This window comes from Hemiscyllium ocellatum, chromosome 5, assembly GCF_020745735.1.
Source record: "Hemiscyllium ocellatum isolate sHemOce1 chromosome 5, sHemOce1.pat.X.cur, whole genome shotgun sequence".
NCBI lineage: Eukaryota > Metazoa > Chordata > Chondrichthyes > Orectolobiformes > Hemiscylliidae > Hemiscyllium > Hemiscyllium ocellatum.
In genome coordinates this window covers 113590302-113612343 of record NC_083405.1, presented here as the reverse complement: position 1 = coordinate 113612343, position 22042 = coordinate 113590302, and the positions used below count along the sequence as shown (strand labels likewise).

At 40.4% G+C, this 22042-nt stretch overlaps 1 protein-coding gene across 4 annotated transcripts in view; it reads right to left on the bottom strand.

Annotated features, from left to right (window-relative positions):
- Window positions 1–22042, bottom strand: part of LOC132815828 (disco-interacting protein 2 homolog C) — a 608767-nt gene that overhangs the window by 142763 nt on the left and 443962 nt on the right. For 2 of the 4 annotated variants that reach the window (XM_060825111.1, XM_060825113.1), the window contains exons 11-14: window positions 20588–20662; window positions 11219–11342; window positions 8029–8138; window positions 6718–6820 (exon numbers count right to left, since the gene is read on the bottom strand). In XM_060825111.1, coding sequence (XP_060681094.1) covers window positions 6718–6820; window positions 8029–8138; window positions 11219–11342; window positions 20588–20662 — 412 coding nt within the window. The remainder of the gene's footprint in view (window positions 1–6717; window positions 6821–8028; window positions 8139–11218; window positions 11343–20587; window positions 20663–22042) is intronic. The other 2 variants (XM_060825112.1, XM_060825114.1) reach the window with 1 other exon arrangement.

The following is a 22042-nucleotide window of genomic DNA, read 5'->3' as shown; positions in this document are numbered from 1 at the left end:
AATCTGAAAGTGATTGCTTGAGGATTTGATTTTAGGACCATTGATTGTTGTTTATAAAAGGCTGGATTGTTTAGGCAATAAAACTTCGGAGTTTATGGATTGTATAAAACTTAACGTCATAAATAGTGAACATAGTAACAGATTTCAAGATGACTTAGAATGTTGAAATAGGCAGACACAAATATTCAACTGTCTCCATACTGACAACCAACTTGGCAAGGAGGGAATGAGGCAGAAAATGCAATGATACTTTCGGCAGCTAACATCTTCTCTAGAGTTTCTCCATTCACAGGTAAAGAACATCTTTGGACCACCGCCCACCGCTCCATAATCTGATCCAACAGATTCAATCAGCTCCTCAGTCATGAGCATGAAAATTGAAGCAGCTAACAATGGTGAAGAGGAAGTCTGTATGCTTTTTGTCAGTGGCCTTCCTATGGACATTAAACCACGTGAGCCTTACCTTCTCTTTAAATAATTTAAGGGATATGATGGTTCACTGATCAAGCTAACAACACAAGAGCCAGTTAGCTTTGTTACATTTGACAGCAGAGCAGGAGTAGAAGCAGCAAAGAATGTGATGTTCACCGAGCCTGCTGCTGCAGCTGCACTTCACACTCAGGTATGCTGGTAATCCTCCACCTGAGGCATCGCCGAAAGAATACCTCGTCAGTTTTGTTGAGTATTTAACTGACCTTATCCAAGAAATTCAGATTTCTCAGTGGAGTTGTTTGCAAAGGCAGACTGAATTTTGTTTTCAGGTTTGACTTTACTGAAGGAGATTTTAGATGACTGGCTTATTCCCACTGAACTTAAAGGGAATGGAGTGGTCACTAGGGACTGTGGATTTAAGAACTTCTCTCTTAAGTTTTTCCATGTGCCAGGATGTTGCAAATTCTATCTACTGCATGGAGCAGTAATTTCTGTTATAATAATTGCGTAAAAAATGAGATCTGCAGATGCTGGAGATCACAGCTGCAAATGTGTTGCTGGTCAAAGCACAGCAGGTTAGGCAGCATCTCAGGAATAGAGAATTCGACGTTTCGAGCATAAGCCCTTCATCAGGAATAAGAGAGAGAGAGCCAAGCAGGCTGAGATAAAAGGTAGGGAGGAGGGACTAGGGGGAGGGGCGATGGAGGTGGGATAGGTGGAAGGAGGTCAAGGTGAGGGTGATAGGCCGGTGTGGGGTGGGGGCGGAGAGGTCAGGAAGAGGATTGCAGGTTAGGAGGGCGGTGCTGAGTTGAGGGAACCGACTGAGACAAGGTGGGGGGAGGGGAAATGAGGAAGCTGGAGAAATCTGAATTCGTACCTTGTGGTTGGAGGGTTCCCAGGCGGAAGATGAGGCGCTCCTCCTCCAGCCGTCGTGTAGTTGTGTTCTGCCGGTGGAGGAGTCCAAGGACCTGCATGTCCTCGGTGGAGTGGGAGGGGGAGTTAAAGTGTTGAGCCACGGGGTGATTGGGTTGGTTGGTTCGGGCGGCCCAGAGGTGTTCTCTGAAGCGTTCCGCAAGTAAGCGGCCTGTCTCACCAATATAGAGGAGGCCACATCGGGTGCAGCGGATGCAATAGATGATGTGTGTGGAGGTACAGGTGAACTTGTGGCGGATATGGAAGGATCCCTTGGGGCCTTGGAGGGAAGTGAGTGTGGAGGTGTGGGCGCAAGTTTTACATTTCCTGCGGTTGCAGGGGAAGGTGCCGGGGGTGGAGGTTGGGTTGGTGGGGGGTGTGGATCTGACAAGGGAGTCACGAAGGGAGTGGTCCTTGCGGAACGCTGATAGGGGAGGGGAGGGAAATATATCCTTGGTGGTGGGGTCCGTTTGGAGGTGGCGGAAATGGCGGCGGATGATACGTTGTATGCGCAGGTTGGTGGGGTGGTAGGTGAGAACCAGTGGGGTTCTGTCTTGGTGGCGGTTGGAGGAGCGGGGCTCAAGGGCGGAGGAGCGGGAAGTGGAGGAGATGCGGTGGAGGGCATCGTCGATCACGTCTGGGGGGAATCTGCGGTCCTTGAAGAAGGAGGCCATCTGGGCTGTGCGGTGTTGGAATTGGTCCTCCTGGGAGCAGATGCGGCGGAGACGAAGGAATTGGGAATATGGGATGGCGTTGGACTACACCTCCTCCCACCCTGCCCCCTGTATGGACTACACCTCCTCCCACCCTGCCCCCTGTATGGACTACACCTCCTCCCACCCTGCCCCCTGTAAAAACGCCATCCCATATTCCCAATTCCTTCGTCTCCGCCGCATCTGCTCCCAGGAGGACCAATTCCAACACCGCACAGCCCAGATGGCCTCCTTCTTCAAGGACCGCAGATTCCCCCCAGACGTGATCGACGATGCCCTCCACCGCATCTCCTCCACTTCCCGCTCCTCCGCCCTTGAGCCCCGCTCCTCCAACCGCCACCAAGACAGAACCCCACTGGTTCTCACCTACCACCCCACCAACCTGCGCATACAACGTATCATCCGCCGCCATTTCCGCCACCTCCAAACGGACCCCACCACCAAGGATATATTTCCCTCCCCTCCCCTATCAGCGTTCCGCAAGGACCACTCCCTTCGTGACTCCCTTGTCAGATCCACACCCCCCCACCAACCCAACCTCCACCCCCGGCACCTTCCCCTGCAACCGCAGGAAATGTAAAACTTGCGCCCACACCTCCACACTCACTTCCCTCCAAGGCCCCAAGGGATCCTTCCATATCCGCCACAAGTTCACCTGTACCTCCACACACATCATCTATTGCATCCGCTGCACCCGATGTGGCCTCCTCTATATTGGTGAGACAGGCCGCTTACTTGCGGAACGCTTCAGAGAACACCTCTGGGCCGCCCGAACCAACCAACCCAATCACCCCGTGGCTCAACACTTTAACTCCCCCTCCCACTCCACCGAGGACATGCAGGTCCTTGGACTCCTCCACCGGCAGAACACAACTACACGACGGCTGGAGGAGGAGCGCCTCATCTTCCGCCTGGGAACCCTCCAACCACAAGGTACGAATTCAGATTTCTCCAGCTTCCTCATTTCCCCTCCCCCCACCTTGTCTCAGTCGGTTCCCTCAACTCAGCACCGCCCTCCTAACCTGCAATCCTCTTCCTGACCTCTCCGCCCCCACCCCACTCCGGCCTATCACCCTCACCTTGACCTCCTTCCACCTATCCCACCTCCATCGCCCCTCCCCCTAGTCCCTCCTCCCTACCTTTTATCTCAGCCTGCTTGGCTCTCTCTCTCTTATTCCTGATGAAGGGCTTATGCTCGAAACGTCGAATTCTCTATTCCTGAGATGCTGCCTAACCTGCTGTGCTTTGACCAGCAACACATTTGCAGTTATAATAATTGCATTTTGTGTGTCAATAACTTGCTTAACTAGCAGTAAGACTCTTATGAAGAAGGTGGTAGTGCCATCGAGGTGGTTACCATGGAATGATAAAAGGAGGGAATATAACATTAAAGAGCTAATTTGCTCTGCTGACCTGCAAGAAATTGAATGCCCCGGGGTAAAGTGGTGTGTCTTTGTTTTATAGGCAGAATGTGGGAGGTTTACATTCCCATTTCCTTGCCATTCAGGGATGATTTGCGCTTTCATCCAGAAATCAATAAGAACATTACAGTTGGAATTTGCTACTCACCTATAGTTACAAAAAAAGATTTGCAACAGATTTGACCATTAAGAGATGATTTGCATTACATGGTCTCTGGAGGCAAGGTGATCACTGATTGCATCTTGAGTGGCATATGACTGTGAGGGAGTGACTGGGGGTTGTCTTGTGGGCATTACTAACTGTGATATAAAGATTTTGTATAAAGGGAAGACTGTTTCCTTTGTCTGGGGAGAGCTTTTGCCACGTGCCATGAGCCCTGTGAGGTGTGTATTAAAGGTTCCTCCAGGGTCAGACTTTCTCCCCCTGGACACGCCTCGCAAGCATGGAGAGGAGTGTGCAGAGCTTCTCCAAAGCGTGTACTGTACTGTGCTTAATAAATTTTTGTTGTTGTTCACAGAAGTTGGCATGTTACAGTTGCATCAAGTGTGTAAGGACCTCAGGAAAAAGAACTCAATAATATCAGCACACCAGCCACCAGAGAGGACTACTCCCATATAGAGTTTTGGACATGATATTTGAGAAATAATACTTTAAAAAAGAAATTTTCATAAGAATGTTCCTCATTTTGTCAGTCAATCCTTAACTGGGATATTTCAGGATAAAGCTGTAGAACATATAGATTAAAACATAACTCTAAATTTAAATGTGAATAAATGTTGTGTTCTGCCTCCTAATAGGAATATAATTTCCCAAATTTCATGACAAGGGTTGGTAATGCAGCCAGAGACTTCTCCAGTACCCAATTGCTTGCAGTGAGCACCCCTTCATGAGGCACAATCAGGATACAAAATTTCAGAGGAAGGCTTTCCATTAAGAGAATTACATTTATATTTATGATTTCTCCAACTGTTCAGGTATAGTGTCCGATACCTTTTAATGTGTAGGTATTCCTGTCCAATTCACAATAATGACTATTAGCAGGTCAATCTACCATAAAGGCAATGCAGGCCCTCATTTGTCCTTCATGTGTGCACTTTCAGCAGGGGTCAATGAGTAACAATCACAAGCAGTAGCTCTGTTTTCTCTTTCTCTCCCTAATCCAGTCACACCAAATAAATTTATTGCACCGCACTGCCTTCCTGAGTTCATTGAATTATGCACATACCAGAGAGCAACCACGAATCTGATGGATAAACTTGTTTTGCACTCTAATCAACATAATTTCTCAAAACTATTTATTCATAATTTATTTTTGGTAGTCACATGTACTTCAGCTAGATTTATCTCATTTATTTTGAATTATTAGGGATGATTCAAATTTTGTTTGGAGGGTAATGATTCAGAATAACGTCAATGCTGAGAGAATATACACGGTGATTGGCAGCTTCCTGAAATAAGTTAATTCACTGACAACTATTATTCAGAATGAACATTTTTATTCATATGATACCCTTGCAAGTATTCTTGATTTAATTACGAATAACTTGAATTACAGACAAACTCAATTCATGTGGGAGGCTAAGTGCTATTGCATCATTAAGGTGTGGTGGTCACTTGTGAAGTAGTATAAAGCACAAACATAAAATAACTGGACCAGTTTTATTATTCATGAATTATTCAACATTGCTTTGACACCTCAGTACATCATTCTTCATGAAAATACAGTGGCAGATGACTGTAAATATTTTATTAAGTTTAACAGTAATAAGGACTAAACAAACACCACTGAGTCAAGAGAGGAACAAAATTGAACTAAAGAAGTTTGCAATATATGTCACGCAGACACGCTTCATGGAAACTCCTAACCCTTCCAATTAGGGGAGAATGGAGAGTCCCATTTGAATTTCCCATTCATTTTTGATTTAAAGTCAACACTAACAGGTACGACATAGATTATGTTACAATGCCAAAGAAGACTTTCAAAATTGTAGTTAAATGGCATCTGATCTTGTAGAAGGGGTAGCATGGTGGCACAGTGGTTAGCACTGCTGCCTCACAGCGCCTGAGACCCGGGTTCAATTCCCGACTCAGGCGACTGACTGTGTGGAGTTTGCACGTGTCTGCGTGGGTTTCCTCCGGGTGCTCCGGTTTCCTCCCACAGTCCAAAGATGTGCGGGTTAGGTGAATTGGCCATGCTAAATTGCCCGTAGTGTTAGGTAAGGGGTAAATGTAGGGGTATGGGTGGGTTGCGCTTCGGCGGGTCGGTGTGGACTTGTTGGGCCGAAGGGCCTGTTTCCACACTGTAAGTCTAATCTAATCTAAACCTAGAAATTTTAACACACATTTTATAGATTCATACATTAACATTCTATATCATTTTGAAATCACCTTGAAGAATGGCAACATCTACAACAATAATTTCTACATTAGGGCTTATTTATTTTCAGACAGCAAATCACTTCAGCAAGATCTTCAGATTTAAGTACAAACAAAAACAGTGGATCAACAAGTCATTATGAACCTCTGTCAATGCATCTGCTGCTGGTCTGCAGTTTAATCAAATCAAGATCATCTATTGGTTCCACAATCAAGCCTTACGTGTTTTTTTCAGTGTTTCTTATTTTGCCAATTTTGTCTACACTCCTTCTTTCCTAAAGGCACTGGATTTTGGTTATCCTATTGTTTGAAAAGCCAGACGGTCTCTGCTGACCTGGTCAAATGGCACCACACTCGACAGGGTATCAACAGTGTGGACGTCAAAGCTGATCCTGATATCAGCTGGTGTTCGTGACGAACCAGAACTCAAAACAATATCCCACTACTTAACCCATCAGACTGAAGTAGTCAAACAGGCATTTCACGCTGTGTCTATACACCTCCCCCACTTGAGATTAATTTTCATTGTAGGTGTACAAACAATAATAAAAACACTGGAATGCATACAATGAAGTGAAAACAGAAGAAATGTAAGTGGAGAAAAGGAAATAGAGCATTGTGAAAGGAACACATGGTGGTCAAAATCTATAAAAGCTATGAAACTCATAATTGATCAGCACAACTTTATGTTATTTTCCTTCAACATATAAATATACTAATTTAAAGTGAAACAACCAAAATCTAAGAGGTCCACTATTTCATGGCGAAGACATTACTATCTCATTATTTATAGAGGACAAAATATATTCCAGCCAATAGTTTATTTTGAGTAATAAATATGAGATGGCAAAGAAAACCTTACCTTCTGTATATGCACAGGCCTGAGTCAAAGCCTGACAATGAGTCAAGAGTGCAATTCGTGTCACAGTCACACCTAGCACACTGCCATCTTTACATGTCTTGTACTAATAATAAAAACAGACCAAAACAATTGAAGGAGCGGTAGTGGTCACATCATACTAAGTACTTTGAGGATGCGTTGCTAGATAACTTTATCACACATTTAGCAACATAAGAGGAGCTGAGAACAATAAATTCAGCAGTTGGAGCTCATAATAGAAACATTGAAATGCTGCATTCAATGGCATACTGCTTGTAGCTTTTTGGCACTTATTGGTATGGCATCCCAAAACCTAATCCTTCTTTACATTATTAGTGATATTTCTGTGTTGGTCATAATCAATAGTATCCAAATTATCCCAAGAACATCAAATATAATTCTCTACAACTCCATTTACAGCAGAACCTGAATACAGCAATAAAATGTTTTATTTTAAGTTTTTCTAAACTTATGATAAAATATCATTAATTTTGTTATCTTAAAGGTACCGTGTAAATGTAAGTTGTTACTGTAGAAAAAGCAAGATTAATTACAAAAAAAATTACGTAAAATTTAAAGAAAGTTTAATCTAAAGTAATCAGCCCCATTCCACTGAATGTCTCAAAGCATCTTATACTTGTGAAATGGCAATAAAAGAGAATGTTTCTGATGTTACAATTGTTTGACAATTTTTCTCTAAAACTTTAAAACTGGAGGTTCACATTTCTAAATTAATTGTGACTGATGGTGACTGTTGCCACCTCTGATATTCTGCTCAGTAATACATCATTGTCTTTCCACTGAGACATAATAAAAAGTAGGAGTTTTGTTTGCTGAGACAGCTTCATCCTTTCTCATGCAAAGAAAGTCAGACCTTGAAATGGGTTTCACTAATAATTCATCATCAAGTGTTTAAGTGAGGGTGGCTCATTTGTTTTATTTGAATAGTCATGCTTCTAGAATCCCAGCTTCTCTCCTTCCCCAAGCAATGTTATCCACATGGAGAGCAGGCTAGAATGAAAAGGTCAAGCCTGTAAGCATGCTCACAATGTTGGTTAAGTCCATAACTTAGTCGGCAGTGTGATATCTTTTCCCTTCCTTACCCTTTTTTAAGCTTGAGGGCAAAGGCTGATTCTGCAATTCATACTAATATAAACATAATTTTCAACAGTCTTAAAGATATTAAAGTTAATTCTGTTTTAAGTCAAAACAAATGGAAACTCGTGATGCACATTTATTGCTCAAGTCAATTATTTAGGAAACATTTTCTTTCAACACTGTAGCTGTTCTCACCTCAATGTACGCAGTGTCATTATTTGCATCCTTGATATGAGGAAACCAATCCCGGGGTGGCTTAGATAGGTGCTTAGATTCTGTTACAAACCACAGCAACCGTGGCCAACCTAAAGTGACAAAAAGTAAATCAACTCATTGCAGGGTGAAGTGAGCTATCCCAAATGGAGTGATCTAGAAACTTGCTGCAAATGTGTTGCTGGTCAAAGCACAGCAGGCCAGGCAGCATCTCAGGAATAGAGAATTCGACGTTTCGAGCATAAAACCTTCATCAGGATGAAGGGCTTATGCTCGAAACGTCGAATTCTCTATTCCTGAGATGCTGCCTGGCCTGCTGTGCTTTGACCAGCAACACATTTGCAGCTGTGATCTCCAGCATCTGCAGACCTCACTTTTTTACTCTGATCTAGAAACTTTATCAGTGATACAAACCTTGACAGAGTCTTAAGTCACAAGTTCCCTTAATATTAACAAGCTACTGTTCCAAAAAAAGCAAGACAAATGCAATCTGGCTGATTGCCTTCCCATCACTCTACTCTTGGTCTTCAGCAAGGTGACAGGAGGTGTCAACAGTGTCATTAATCAAGCTTACTACAACGATAACTTGACATAGAACTCAAACAGAGAATCAATCAGGACCACTCGGTTCCACACTTACATTGAAGTCAGCTCCAAGCTCAGATGAAAAAGTTGATTTCAAGGAGTGAGATGAGAGTGAATGCCACTGACATAAAGGCAGCTTTTAACTGAGTGTAGCATTCTGAAACCCAATGGATTTGGAGTAAATGGAAACCTGAGGGAAAACTCTGCACTGGTTGGATTTAGGTGGTAAAAACAATGAAGGCAGGTGCAGACAGTTGTGGTTATTGGATGTCAATCATCTCCATCCCAGGAGATCGCTGAAGAAGATTCTCAAACTGGTAAGACCAGATGCAACCATGTTTGGCTGCTTCAGTAATTACCTTTCCTCCAGCACAAAAAACTGAAGTGGAGATATTTGCTAATGATTGCACAGTGTTCAGCAACATTCACAACTCCTCAGGTACTGAAGCAGCTCGTGACCATTGCAAGAACTGAACAACCTTCAGACTTCAGTTGATAAGTCTGGTGTGGACGTGACTTGCTACAACTGTGAGGTAAAGGCCATTTAAATAAGACAGTATCTAACTACCATTCCTTCATTCTCAAAAGTATTACCATGATTAAATCATCTGCTAACAGTAGCCTGGGGATTACTACTGACCAGAAACTGAACTTGATTAGCAATATAAATGCTACAATAGCAGATCAATGACTGTAAATAGTGTGGTGAGTAACCAACCTTCTCAATCACCAAAGCATGTCTACTATCGATAAAGCACAAATCGGGAGTGTGATGGAATACACTCCATTTGTCTGGATAATAGTGTTGCATCTCCATTCAAGAAGCTCACTATCATCCAAGACAATGCATCCCACGTGACTGGCACTTCACATACCACATTAGGCATTCAGTTTCTCCATTTCTGGCACAGAACACCATGTCCAAAATGAATGGCAACCACTTGTTTCCTTCCACACCATTTTCCAAACCCACAACTGTACCATCAAGACAGACATTTTCGAACATCACTACTGAAGGTTCCTCTCCAAGACACATCTCTTGCTGACTTGGAATTGCACAGCTGTTCTTTCACTGTGATTGCGTCAAAAACCTGGAAATCCTTTCCTAACAGCCTTGAGTGTACTTAGAGCACATGAGCAGCATTGATTCAAAGAGATGGCTAACAACACTACCACTACCTCTAGGGCAGTAAGTACTTGCCAGCACACTGACAGATCATTAAGTGTACAAAAATTTAACCAGTGGTCTTTTAGAAGTAAATTTCTTGCATTTGTGCAAAGCTACAGCAAGTGTCAATAAATTGTTCTATTTATGGCTATTTGTTAATCAATTTGTTCGGAGATTACACCTGGTGCAGGTCAGACTTGCACCCAGACCTCCTGGCTCAAAAGTAAGGACACTACCACTGCACTAGAAGAGCCCCCCCCCCTTTGATTTCGTTTATGCACTTCTCTAGATTTGAACCATTTAGTAAAATTAAGACTATTAATTAAAATCTTTAGTTTTAAGAAGAACTATAAATCTAAATAAATTTTAAAACTCAACCCTTTTTATTACAAAAATTGAGTCCATCAAAATTCATAGAATGCTGAAGTGCCTAATATGGCAGTATTTTTCCCATAATTATTTTTGCACTTTAATTAAGACAAAATTTCCTTATACAAATTCTTTCAGAAATAAATTTTGAACCCCCAGGAACTCAAAAACAAATTTTAAACATTTAAGTTATCTCAACTTTCAATTCATATATTATTTGAAGTTAAACAGTTGCTAAATAATCTTTTGATTGGCTGTGGTTATAGCCTTTTGCAAGTTTGAAAGGTTACAAACCAAAGGCTATATTAAAAAATATATAGTTTAGAGATTATGTTATAATGGTCGTGCAAAATTACTTTGGAGTCTGCTTCAGAAAACAGGAAGAAGCGGGAAGGAAGAGTAACATACACAGGCAGCAGACAGTGCTAGCAAGTGCACTCCTGGTGCATAATAATGATGAGAGAAAAGGTCTCTGGCAACAAAGGAGAGACAATGATCCCATGAGTTTAGAGTAGATTTGAAGTTTGATCCCAAAAATGAAGGAGCAGTGTTCTAAACCATTCCATTAATTTCAAACAAAATACAATATGTTATCAAACACTAAAAGTATATTCATTTGAAATTCAGCTGCCTACTATTTCAACAATAGCTTTTAAATAGGTTACCATCTCTGGTAAAAATAAACAAAAGATTACATGAGGTGCTCATACACAATTCATAGCATTAATTCCGTACTTTATGTTAAAATGCCTTTCTACGCATTAGTGGTTGCCAAATTTCATATCCAATTTAATAATTTGCTTACCAATCCTAATAGGGGAGTTATAAAAACCAACAGCTATGGTTTACAGACAAACAGTATCATACTAAATTGGGGAAAGTACACCTCTGGGCTTTGAAGAAAATCCAATTTGTTATGCATGGACTACTGAAATCACTGCAGAAATAGATGGGAATAACTTAAGCTAGAATTGCCCCAAGTAATTAATTACAATAAAGTGCAGCAAAAAAAACAAATGCAGAGTTACAAAAAACATGAAAACCAATTACCTTTAAATTGTAGAATCTCCCCTGTTGGGCTTTTAGGCAAACCTTTATGACAAGCATCGCTAGTTAATGCTACAGTAACACCACAACTTCCCAATAGAAAACCAATTTGTTGGCTTCCAGCATCCTGGTGGAAGAAAAACAAATTTGTCATCTGCTGCTGGTTTTAAAGTTTCAAAACCACAATTTTAGGAATGGGCAAGGTTGAAACGGGACGGGGAAAGAATATGAACTATTTGGGGGAGAGGAGAATAAAAGGCTGTTAAAAAAATTCACTTGCAAATACTGAATGTGTGCAGTTACATATAAAAATCATGAGTCATGAAATATCCAATGCTTTGTGTCAGCTCACACATGCATTGATGGGTAAATTACAAAGTCTTTGTGCTGAATTCTCCAGTTGACAGATTAACAGCAGCATGGGAATCCCATCATGTGGTTTCATCAGTAAACCAATGAAAGGCCTCATTGGTCCTTGTTTACTGTGTAGTTCAGATTTGGAACAGTGACTATGCTTCTGATTGGTTTACAGTTCATGCATGTACAAGAGTCCTCAAGTGGATTGCTGACTGGAATAAGGGGTAGGTAGGGAGGTAGAGATGGATACGTGCAGGAACACAGTAAAGGTAGTCTGTGCAGCTTACATCAATCAAATTAACAGCCACACACCGGCAAGAAAAGGCTGCTTCAGAAGTGTGATCAATGAAAGCCACAGCACTTCACCAACACACATCCATTCAAAGCATGCATGTTGCACCTTAGCTATAGTGCTTTTAATCTCTCGGCACCAAGAGATCAGAGGAATTCACTTCTGCTTAGGGGAGCCTCTGCAAACACTCAGGTATTTTCTTTATTTTAAGATAAATCTGATGACTCACCATATTTATTGCAGAACAATTGCTAGTTTTTTACTAATCATTTTGTTAGTTTGTCTTTTATATTCCAGACAAAATTCAGTTTTGAGACTAACTAACCAGATTATCTGTTCATACATCACAATGAATGGGCAACAGGAGAAAGGTCAGGCAAATTGATGGCAACTGAACACCTACACTGATAGTCTGCTACTGGATCCAAAAACTCAAATGTTGCCACTTCCCTGCCAACCCCATCATCGTTTAAGAGGCATGAAAATAGATTGGATATTATGGCATCTCATTTGTGCAATCATCAGGAATAGAACTATCAAAATAAGAGGAATACTTTTTATTTATTCATTTATGGAATGTTGGTGTCACTAGCTAGGCCACCATTTATTGCCCATCCCTAATTACCCTGGCGGTCGGTTTTTCTTGAACTGCTATAGTCCTTGGGGTGTAGGTACAGTCACAGTTAAGGAAGGTTGTGATGAAATGGCAATATATTTCGAAGTCAGGATGGTGTGTGGCTATATGATATCCCTATGCATTTGTTGCCCTTATTCTTCGGGGTGGCGTACATTTGAAAGATAATTTTGAATTGTAGTATTGAACCTTGCGATGTTGCAAACTGTTGCTACTGTGCATTGATGGTGGAGGGACTGGATGTTTAAAGTGGGATGCCAATTAATCTGAATATTTTGCCTCGGATGGTGTAGAGATTCTTATGCCATTGGAATTGCATCCATTCTGGCAGGTGGATAGCATTCCATCAAACTCCCGACTTGTGCTTTTAGATAGTAGACAGAATTTGGGGAGCAAGGAGGTGAGTTTTACTATACAGTTCCCAGCGTCTGACCTATGCATGGCACCATCACTAAGAACAGCTTTACGTTCCACATTGTTTCATTGAATTTCAATGCCATCAGCTGCCTCGATGAGATTACCAGACATCACTGCTGTGCCAATGCCTCTCCTTGGGCCAGTTCAGTTTCTGATCAATGGTATCCCCCAAGATGTGGGCGATTCAGTCTGGAAACACCACTGAATATCAAAGGGAGATGACTAGATTCTCCTGGTTGGAGATGGCCATTGCCTGGAATTTATGGGTGCAAATGCTACTTTCCACATTTCAGACCAAACCTAGATGTTGGCCTGATCTTGCTTCAGTATCTGAATCATTGCAGTGGTGCTGGACGCTGCACAATCAAGGATGCAGAAGAGTAACAAGATGAAATGTGTTGGAACGGTTTTCAACAAGTAAAGTTCTGAGCATGAAGGGCTGGTGGTGAGAGATAAAGTTCACTCATTGAGTGGCATTTCTCTATAGAGGCTGGAGGAATGAAAACTTTTGGATCATGAAGTTTTAAGGTGCTCAATCTTCAAAACTTATGATTAGGCAGTATTGATCTGGTAAAGGAAGTGGAGATTGTTTACACTCATGTGGTTGAAATGGTGAACAAATGGAACAAGCTCATGATCCACGCAACACCACAGCTCATCTTCTGTCTTCCCAAAGCTTGCCAATACCCACAAGGCACAAGTCAGGAGTGTGTTGGAATACAGTTCACTTGCCTGGATGAGTGTATCTTCAGCAACACTCATGAAGCTCAATACCATCCAGCACCTCGCTTGACTGGCACCTCACTCACCACCTTCAACATTCACTTCTGTAACCACAGTGGCTGGAATGTGTACCGTCTACAAGATGCATTGCAATAACCTGTCAGGTACTGTCCATCAGCACTTTCCAACACCATGACTTCTATCACCTACAGCCGCCAAAGGCAGCAAATACAGGTGAATATCACCCACAGGAAGTTCTGTTCAACCCATATACAACCCTGACTAGGAACTGGTCTGCTGTTCCTTCAACGACTCTGGGCCAAGATTCTGGATCACCCTCCCCTGGGCCAAGTTTCTGGATCACCCTCCCTACACACTGGTATCCCCAAAGGCTGTAGTTCAAGGCAGCAGTTCATCACCACCTTATCCAGCACCATTCCGGATAGGCAAATAATGCCAACATAGCTAACAATGCACATATACTATGGAAGAACAAAGAAGTTTTTATTGATTAAAATGTGGCAAGCCAAAATGATTCCTAAAACACATTAGGCTGTACTGTAAGGTACCACGAGATCTAACTTGGCACCAAATCCATAATCTCTACTCTATTTCCTGTAGTTGCATGGCTGTCTTTGAATTTGGCTTCCCTTGCATCAAGTAAAGCCTCATTAGGATCACCATTTATGAATACAGTCCTGCTCAATACATTGATCCGAGGCAGGAGAACTTGTACAGAGGATCGTCAACTCATGAAGATGCCATGGTAGCTTTCTGGGATTGACAAACGAATGACATGACAGGTATCACACACTAGATACACATTAATAAAACATTACATTTATGGAGGTCATACAGGTCTTTGAAAGTGATGTGTCTATCAATTTCTCTTGTGGCTGTGGAAACCTGTGGCTGTATAATTAAGTAGCTCTCTTTGTTTACCTGTTAACATTGGGAAGGATATGAATTGCATGGCTCTCTCAAACAGATCGCACCTGGGGCCACCTTGATGATTGGATATTGTCAGGTTATTGTGAAGAAGAATGTAATCTAGAAGATTGAGTTGCACTGAAATTTAGGCTAATGGTGACATTGTCAGTGCTGCTCTCAAGATTGAAGAGAACTGCAAGCTCTCACCAAACTTTTGGTTTCCTTTCTAAATAGGAAGCTGCGTTTTCTGAGAATAAATCACCAACCTTTGGAATCTGTAAACCGTGATGGGTGGACAAAATGAGTTGAGAGAAGACACTCTTGCTGCAACTCCTCCCTCCTTATGCTTACAGCAGTCTTTCCCTGTAAAATCACAAGGTCTAAAAAGCACATCCGAAGCAAACTACAACCAACGGCCCTGCATATTGCTACTTCCTTCTCTTGTTTTTAAGAAGTAAAAGTGCTATTTCTCCCTTGTATGTAACCTACCAAGTTGTGAATTGATGCTGTTCTCTGCAATCCAGACTCTTCCAAATACTTACTCAACTTCAGCAGCAAAGTCAGTCATTGTTTTATCCATATCGTCTTGACGACAGCCAATGTGGCTTTGCAGATCCACTTCCATTTTGCTCCCAGGCAGTTTTATCATCTTCAAGGTTAGCTGCATGTCTTTTTGACTGTGGGTTCAGCTTTTGAACCAGGTACAGCAGCATTTCCCAGTTTCCATGTCAGTCCCTCTTCTAATCAGTAAGTGAAATTGGAACTCAACAACCACCTCTCTTCCCCTATCCTGCCTTCTTTCCAAATGGCAAACTCAAGCTCTGCCAATGTTTATCTACTACCTTTTTTTAATAAGATGGGAATGAACTGTTTCCTATTGGGAAATCCACATTTCCAGTGAAACCCGTTAATTTGAACAGAGCTGGCTAAAGTAGACAGCATTTATAAATTGGGAATAATCATTTGTTGTGGACGGTGAGAAATTGGTCAAGGGTTAGCCACATCAATTGATTCTATTTGACAAACATCCCTGAAAGGGTGTTGACACTTCCTTTTGAAGGATGGCGATGAATTTAACATGGTCGCCTCAAGAACCTATTTTACTCCATAAATCCCAACCCTCGCATCATACACCTTCAACTGGGAAGTAAATTCAGCACAATGACTGCATCAAAACAGGAAAATAAATGTTATAAAATATTTGGATAACTGCAAAACTATTTCAGATTTGCTAGTTTGATGTATATGAACACTATTATCTTCATGCAAGAATAGAAATTTCTCACTTTGGAAAATAAAATTGCATCCACCAATTTGATTGCATGGCTGAACAAACTGACATGCCAATAAATTGTCCAATGCATTCAGAACATAGCCTATAGATGTAAACTATCATGTTTTATTAATGCATTATTATGCTATGAACATGCACCTGTGCTTAAAATGATCTTTCCCATAATGTCTAATTGCTGTGAAGTTGTACATCCTCAAGCAATCTTCAATCAAACAGTCAAGCATATTGCTGCTTCTTTCTTTTCTTTTAAAAAAACTGCTACTTCTTCCTGATACGTAATCTGCCAAGTAGTGAGTTGCTCCTGTAATGTGTATGTATTTCAATCAACTAGTGTTGTATGTCACAAACTTGGAGTATTTGAGATTCTTGCACTGGATCCAAGGCATGACCTTAATAGCCCATCACCCATGGTATCATACAGGTTTGACAATGTTGTTTTATTCAAAAGGTATGACATGAAGGAAATATGGAGAGATAATGATGTGCGAGACTGAGAATAGAGATAAAGGAAACATATTATGGTGGGATGTTGCAAGTTCTGTTTCCAAGGGATGTGCATTGAAGTCTCAGCATATTTCTAAGTATGCAGATAACATTAAGTTTGGTGACACAATAAGATGGGAGCAGGAAGTTACAAAATGTATAGCACATTAAATGAATGACAAATGGAGTTCAAGACTTAAGAAAGGCAAACAACTTTTTCATAGATTATAAACTTGAAATTGTGGAGGGACAGAAATTTGGTTGGTCATGTACAAATACCAGGAACAAAAACCTAGTGGTCAGGTTAGAAAAAAGACAAAGTTATCTGAAATCTGCCCTTTGTATAAACAGGCTGGAATACATAGAGAAAAGAGTTATGATTCAATTGTATGGACCCTCAATCAGGTCTCATCTCAACTAGCCTGGAGTGCTTTAGACACTGTACTTTGAGATTGATATAATGGATTTGGAGGTGGTGCAATACAGATTCATGGGAATTACACTGGGGCTTAAGGAATCAAGTTAGAGAGACAGGTTGTGTCAGCTTCACTTCTATTGTCTTCGCTTTAGAAAATAAAATTTGTTGTGCATTTAGCATAACAATTTTGCAGGCACTTTTTAAAGAGTGTTATCAAACAAGATTTGACCCAAACTCCATAAGGAGATATTAGGGCAGATGATCAAAAGTTTGTCAGAGAGGTAGGTTTACCGGAGTATCTTAGAGGGAAAAGAAGAGATGACATAATGTTGGGAAGGAATTTACTGATGTCAATGGTGAAACGATTAAAATCAAGGCTGCACATAGACCAGGGGAAGCAGAGATATCAAAGGGTTGTCAAGCAATATGGAGTCGCAGAAATATAAAGGGTAAGACCATGGATGGGTTTGAACGTAAGGTGGAGAATTTTAACCCTGAAGCTTTGTCATAATGGGAGCTAATGCAAGTCAGCAAATGGAACACTTTGCAGATTTGAGCTTTGGATGAGCTCAAAGATTTGGAAGGTGGGAGGCCAGCCAAAACAGCATTAGAACATTCATGTCTAAAGGTAACAGAAGCATGCATGCAGATTTCAACAGATGACCCGAGGTTAGGGTGGAGTCAGAGAATTAACGCACCATTACTTCATCAAAATGTTTAAAATGTCAAAAGGTTTCAATAAAGAAAGATATTATTTCCTCTGGAGAAGGGAATCCAGAACAAGGCATTAGTCTTAAATTTAGAGTTTGGACACTTAGGTACAAAATCAGCAAACACGGATGTGGAAATCTGGAATTCTCTAAACCAAAGGCCGATGAATATGTGGTCTTTCAAAAATTCAATGATGAGAACAATAAGTTTTTCTTAGAAAAGGGTAGGAAGAAACATGACTTCAAGGTGGTGAATGGGGTTGAAGCAGAGCTTGCCAGTAATGTGATTTAATAGTAGATTAGGCTGCATAGATTGGCTGGTGTATTCCTGTTCCTAATCACCACTTTGTTGTTACGGTTTTTTTGATATGACCAAGACAGCCTAACTAATATTGAACCAATGCAGGTAACAGCACAGGTGGGCATTCAGCCTGTAAATCCTTTCGAGAGTCATTTAAAATTAATTTCATGGCTTTCTTATCCCACAGCTTTATATCTGCCCCAAGTCCAAAAAACTTGTTCAATTTTCCCTTCAAAGTTGAACTACACACCTTCGCTTCACAAAGCATTCCATGTTAAAACCACAGGCTGTGCAAGAAATCTTTCAAACTCAACTACATTTCTTCTTAATTTCCTGGGCTCCAGTGGAAATAGTTCCATGATCTCTAGTCTCTCCTTATAATTGTAGTTTCCCATCCATGCTATCAGCTTGATGGATCTATGCTTTATACTTTCCAATGCGTCAACATCCCATTTATAAAATTCCATGCACTTGTTTAATTCTGCTTTGTTACCATATCATACAATGCTCTAAACAATTATCTGATTCTTTCAAAATGGGACAAAGCTAGCTGAAGAAAACAATAAAGGAGATTTGGGGTTCATGTTCACAAAATATTAAAAGCAGCACATCAAGTGGATAAGGCCTTAAAAAAATCTGAACCTACAAAAAATGTGAGGTTCAAGCATTCTACGCAATTTTTGATCTCCCTATCACAACGGCATTGATGTATTAAAGAGGGCACTGTACAGATTGATTAGGAGACTGGTAGTATCCTGGTATGAGAAAATAAAAGGACAAAAAGTAACATTGAACAATTTGGGGCTGTTATCTATTAAAACAGATGAATTATTAACAGGATTTAATGCCAAAATTTAAATTAATGAAAGGTTAGATTTTCAGTGATTGAGAGGTTTCAGAGCAAAGAACATGGCCATAAGTTTAATGGCACAGGATTTAGAACAGAGTACTGAAAAATATAGTTACGCAGAACTGGCTTACGTTTCCAATGAAGCACATGCACTTACACTAAAATTAAGTTTCAATCCCAATGTTAGCATTTAAGAACAGGTTAAGGACGCAGTTGACAAAAGGAAGAATAATGGAATAAAGATCGACAGGTGAGATAAAGGTTACTGCATTTGTACTGAATGGTTTGTATCTGTTACGTAATTTCATCTAATAATGAACTCTTGCACTTTATTTTCCTATTCGTAAAAATTGCTTTTGCCTTTTTTTAACGGTTTTATCCACCTGAAATCTCACTTTCAGGAAATTAAGTATTTGAACAGTTGGCCTCTCAGTTCATCCAGAGCTTTGATAACTTGCACTGTGTGTTTTCTCCAATTCCTTGTGCTGCCTGTATAATTTAATACTTAGTCACATAAAGTTGCATTCTACACAGATTGTCCATTCTGTTAACTTATGCCCCTTGCTATTTAACTATTTGTCAAGCTATTGTTATATAATCAGCGAACAGAGAGATTGCCTTCTCTATGCTCAAACCCAGATGGCGTACTAATTGAGTCTGAAAGCAGACACTGACCTAAGGCCTGAGACACAACAACAATTTGATCTATTTGACAATCCATGTACTTTGTTTTCAAAATGTACAAACACATCACTGTATTTCAATATTTCTTTCTAATAAATCTATTAGAACACACCTCTTTGAACATCTTCTGAAAATGCACATTTACCACATCTGATGCAATTGCTTTATCTATTCAGTATGCCACCTTTTCACAGAGAAACATCTACATTTGTCAAATAATATGTCTTCTATAGATCCATGTCTTCGTTTTTTTCACATAATTAATGGGCAAATTAAGTAAATATCTACATGAAAGTTATAGCCTTGGAAGAGAGTATTTGGCCCATTAGTCCATGTCGGCTTTTTAAATGGAATATCCTGTTTTATCTATTCCTTTGATTTTTATCCTACAGCTTTGTAAATGTCTTCCCTTCAAATATTTGTCCAAGTCCCTTTTGAAAGTTACTACTGATGGTGATTTCACTACATTTTCAGGTGGTGCATTTCAGCTCAATTACCTTGAAACAGAGTCCTCTAGTCAGTAATCGTTCTGCTGGTGGATACAGTTTTCCCGTATATTCACCCTAACAAAATACTGCACAATTTTAAACATCTCCATTAAATTTCTTCTTAATCTTCTCTGTTCAAGAAAACAGTCTCCACTTCTCCAGACAACTCTTAAATAGTGAATACTAAGAATTTGCCCATAATTAATTTGAATGAGTTGCTCAGGAGTATTCTGTTCATCCTTTGCTCTCTTCTTCAACAAAGATGTTGCACTAACTCCTCTCCAGACCAATGCCACAATTTACAGAGAATTGAAATTTGTGCTGACAAACTGTGCTGCCTCCTTTCACTCTGGGTTAGTACAACAATAAGACTCAAAGTCTAACTTTTTTTGGGAACAGTTTCAAAACAGAAGCCTACTTCAGCTGGAGTTTTGAATATTTGATAAACTAATTTAGTGGGGTGAACAACAATCAGGAGTTTAATCGCATTTCAATTTGCAAATAAACATATGGTTTAAAAAACCTTGATTTCCCCCTTTTAGGTTTAGAATAAAGAATTGCGTTACGTTGTCATTCACAGAAATTCTAAATCCCCAATTATCAAAGCATTTACTGTTGGTGGGGGTATTTTATATTAAGCGCAAATTACTTTACTGGCTTTCTTTTTTTCCTTTTAAAAACAAATCATGAATCTGCTCCAGTCATCCACAAGAGATTTTGACTAGAATAACTTGCCAAATAGTTGTGACACAAAGTGTGACGCGACAGACAAGAAATGTGCACACACATACCATTTTTATTATTAAAGCTAGCAGATCTCCCATGGCGTTGCTCACAGTGAGTCGGAGGAAACGTTGCTTTATCTCCTGTAACGTACAATACATTATCAGGGCCACTGACTGATGGTGTCCCAATAAGTCAATTTGTGTTTTTTTTAAACTGAACAGTATGATGGGAGCATTCATTTGTTTTTAGGGTTTGCATAATTATTTGCATAAAACGTACAAATCAGTGTCGTTCACTGCAATGTTTGTATGTACTTGATCGTGCCTCTTACCTTTTTTTTAACAAAGATCCCAGGATACAGAAAAAGGGTCTATGGAAGGAGATTCATGTTGCACACACCATGTGTATGTTTGGCACTTTGGGCCATATAGCTTGAAATTGTTGAAGTGGGCATTTGGGAACATGGGTAAGGACAGAGAATGTGGTGATGAGGAGCACAGGAATTAACTTGAGAGGAGAATTTATTCTAGATGCTGAGATACTGAATGTGGAATGTTGTGTCAAGGTTGAGTGGGAAAATTAACATCTCTGAACAGGTTGATTAAAAAAAATAGGTTAAATTTTAAAAGAGTGAGAGTAGGAGAGGAGTCTGTTTTGTTTCGGAGAAAGATGTACTATGGTTGGGATACAAAAATCACTGGGCAGAATGGATATGTTTGCAAAAGGGGTCATGGACTATGAGAACATTAGGAGAGAAGTTGTAATATGAGACAAGGTAGTCTTACGTAAGTGTTCAAGCATGGTGACACCAATCTGGGAGTGTAATATTAGGTTTAAGATATTGGTATGATATTAGAATCTAAGGATGGTAAGGAGACAGTGGTTGAAGTGCATTGGGAGCAGAGATCATCAGTTTGAGGTTCTGAGAACTGATAAGGACAGATGGAAAGAACAGGAGGAAGGGGAAATGGAGACAGAGATATGATATGAATACTCAGTGAATGGAAGCAAGAAGCTTAGAAACAGACAAGTTGCAGGAGTGAACTCAGGAACACATTAGCCCATGATGGATTCAACCAATGTAGTTTCTCTACCTAAATAATAAAAAGGATCATGACCAACAGAGAAAGTTGGACTCCATCACAACTAGAAAGAAACTTATTATTTGAATGAGGGCGTTCATGACTATTTTGCAATTTTTACACTGGAGTTAGGAACCAGGGGTTTTCTCTGCATCTTAAGAAATAGGATTGCATTAATGAAAGGAAACAAATATTCATGATTATGACAACTGAGCCATAGATTTTCTTTTGATTTTTAGTAGTTTAGCACTGAAAACAAGCATATACTTTGGCTATTAGCAAGTATTGAAGGTGGACAGACACCATCACAGGTTATTCATTTCCATGTTATTAGCAAGCATGTGAGCTGATAGTTTAAAGCAAAGCTAAGGGTGACAAAGTGGATCAGTATCATAATGGGTTAGTTATTTGATGATGATACTATAGATAATTGGCCTA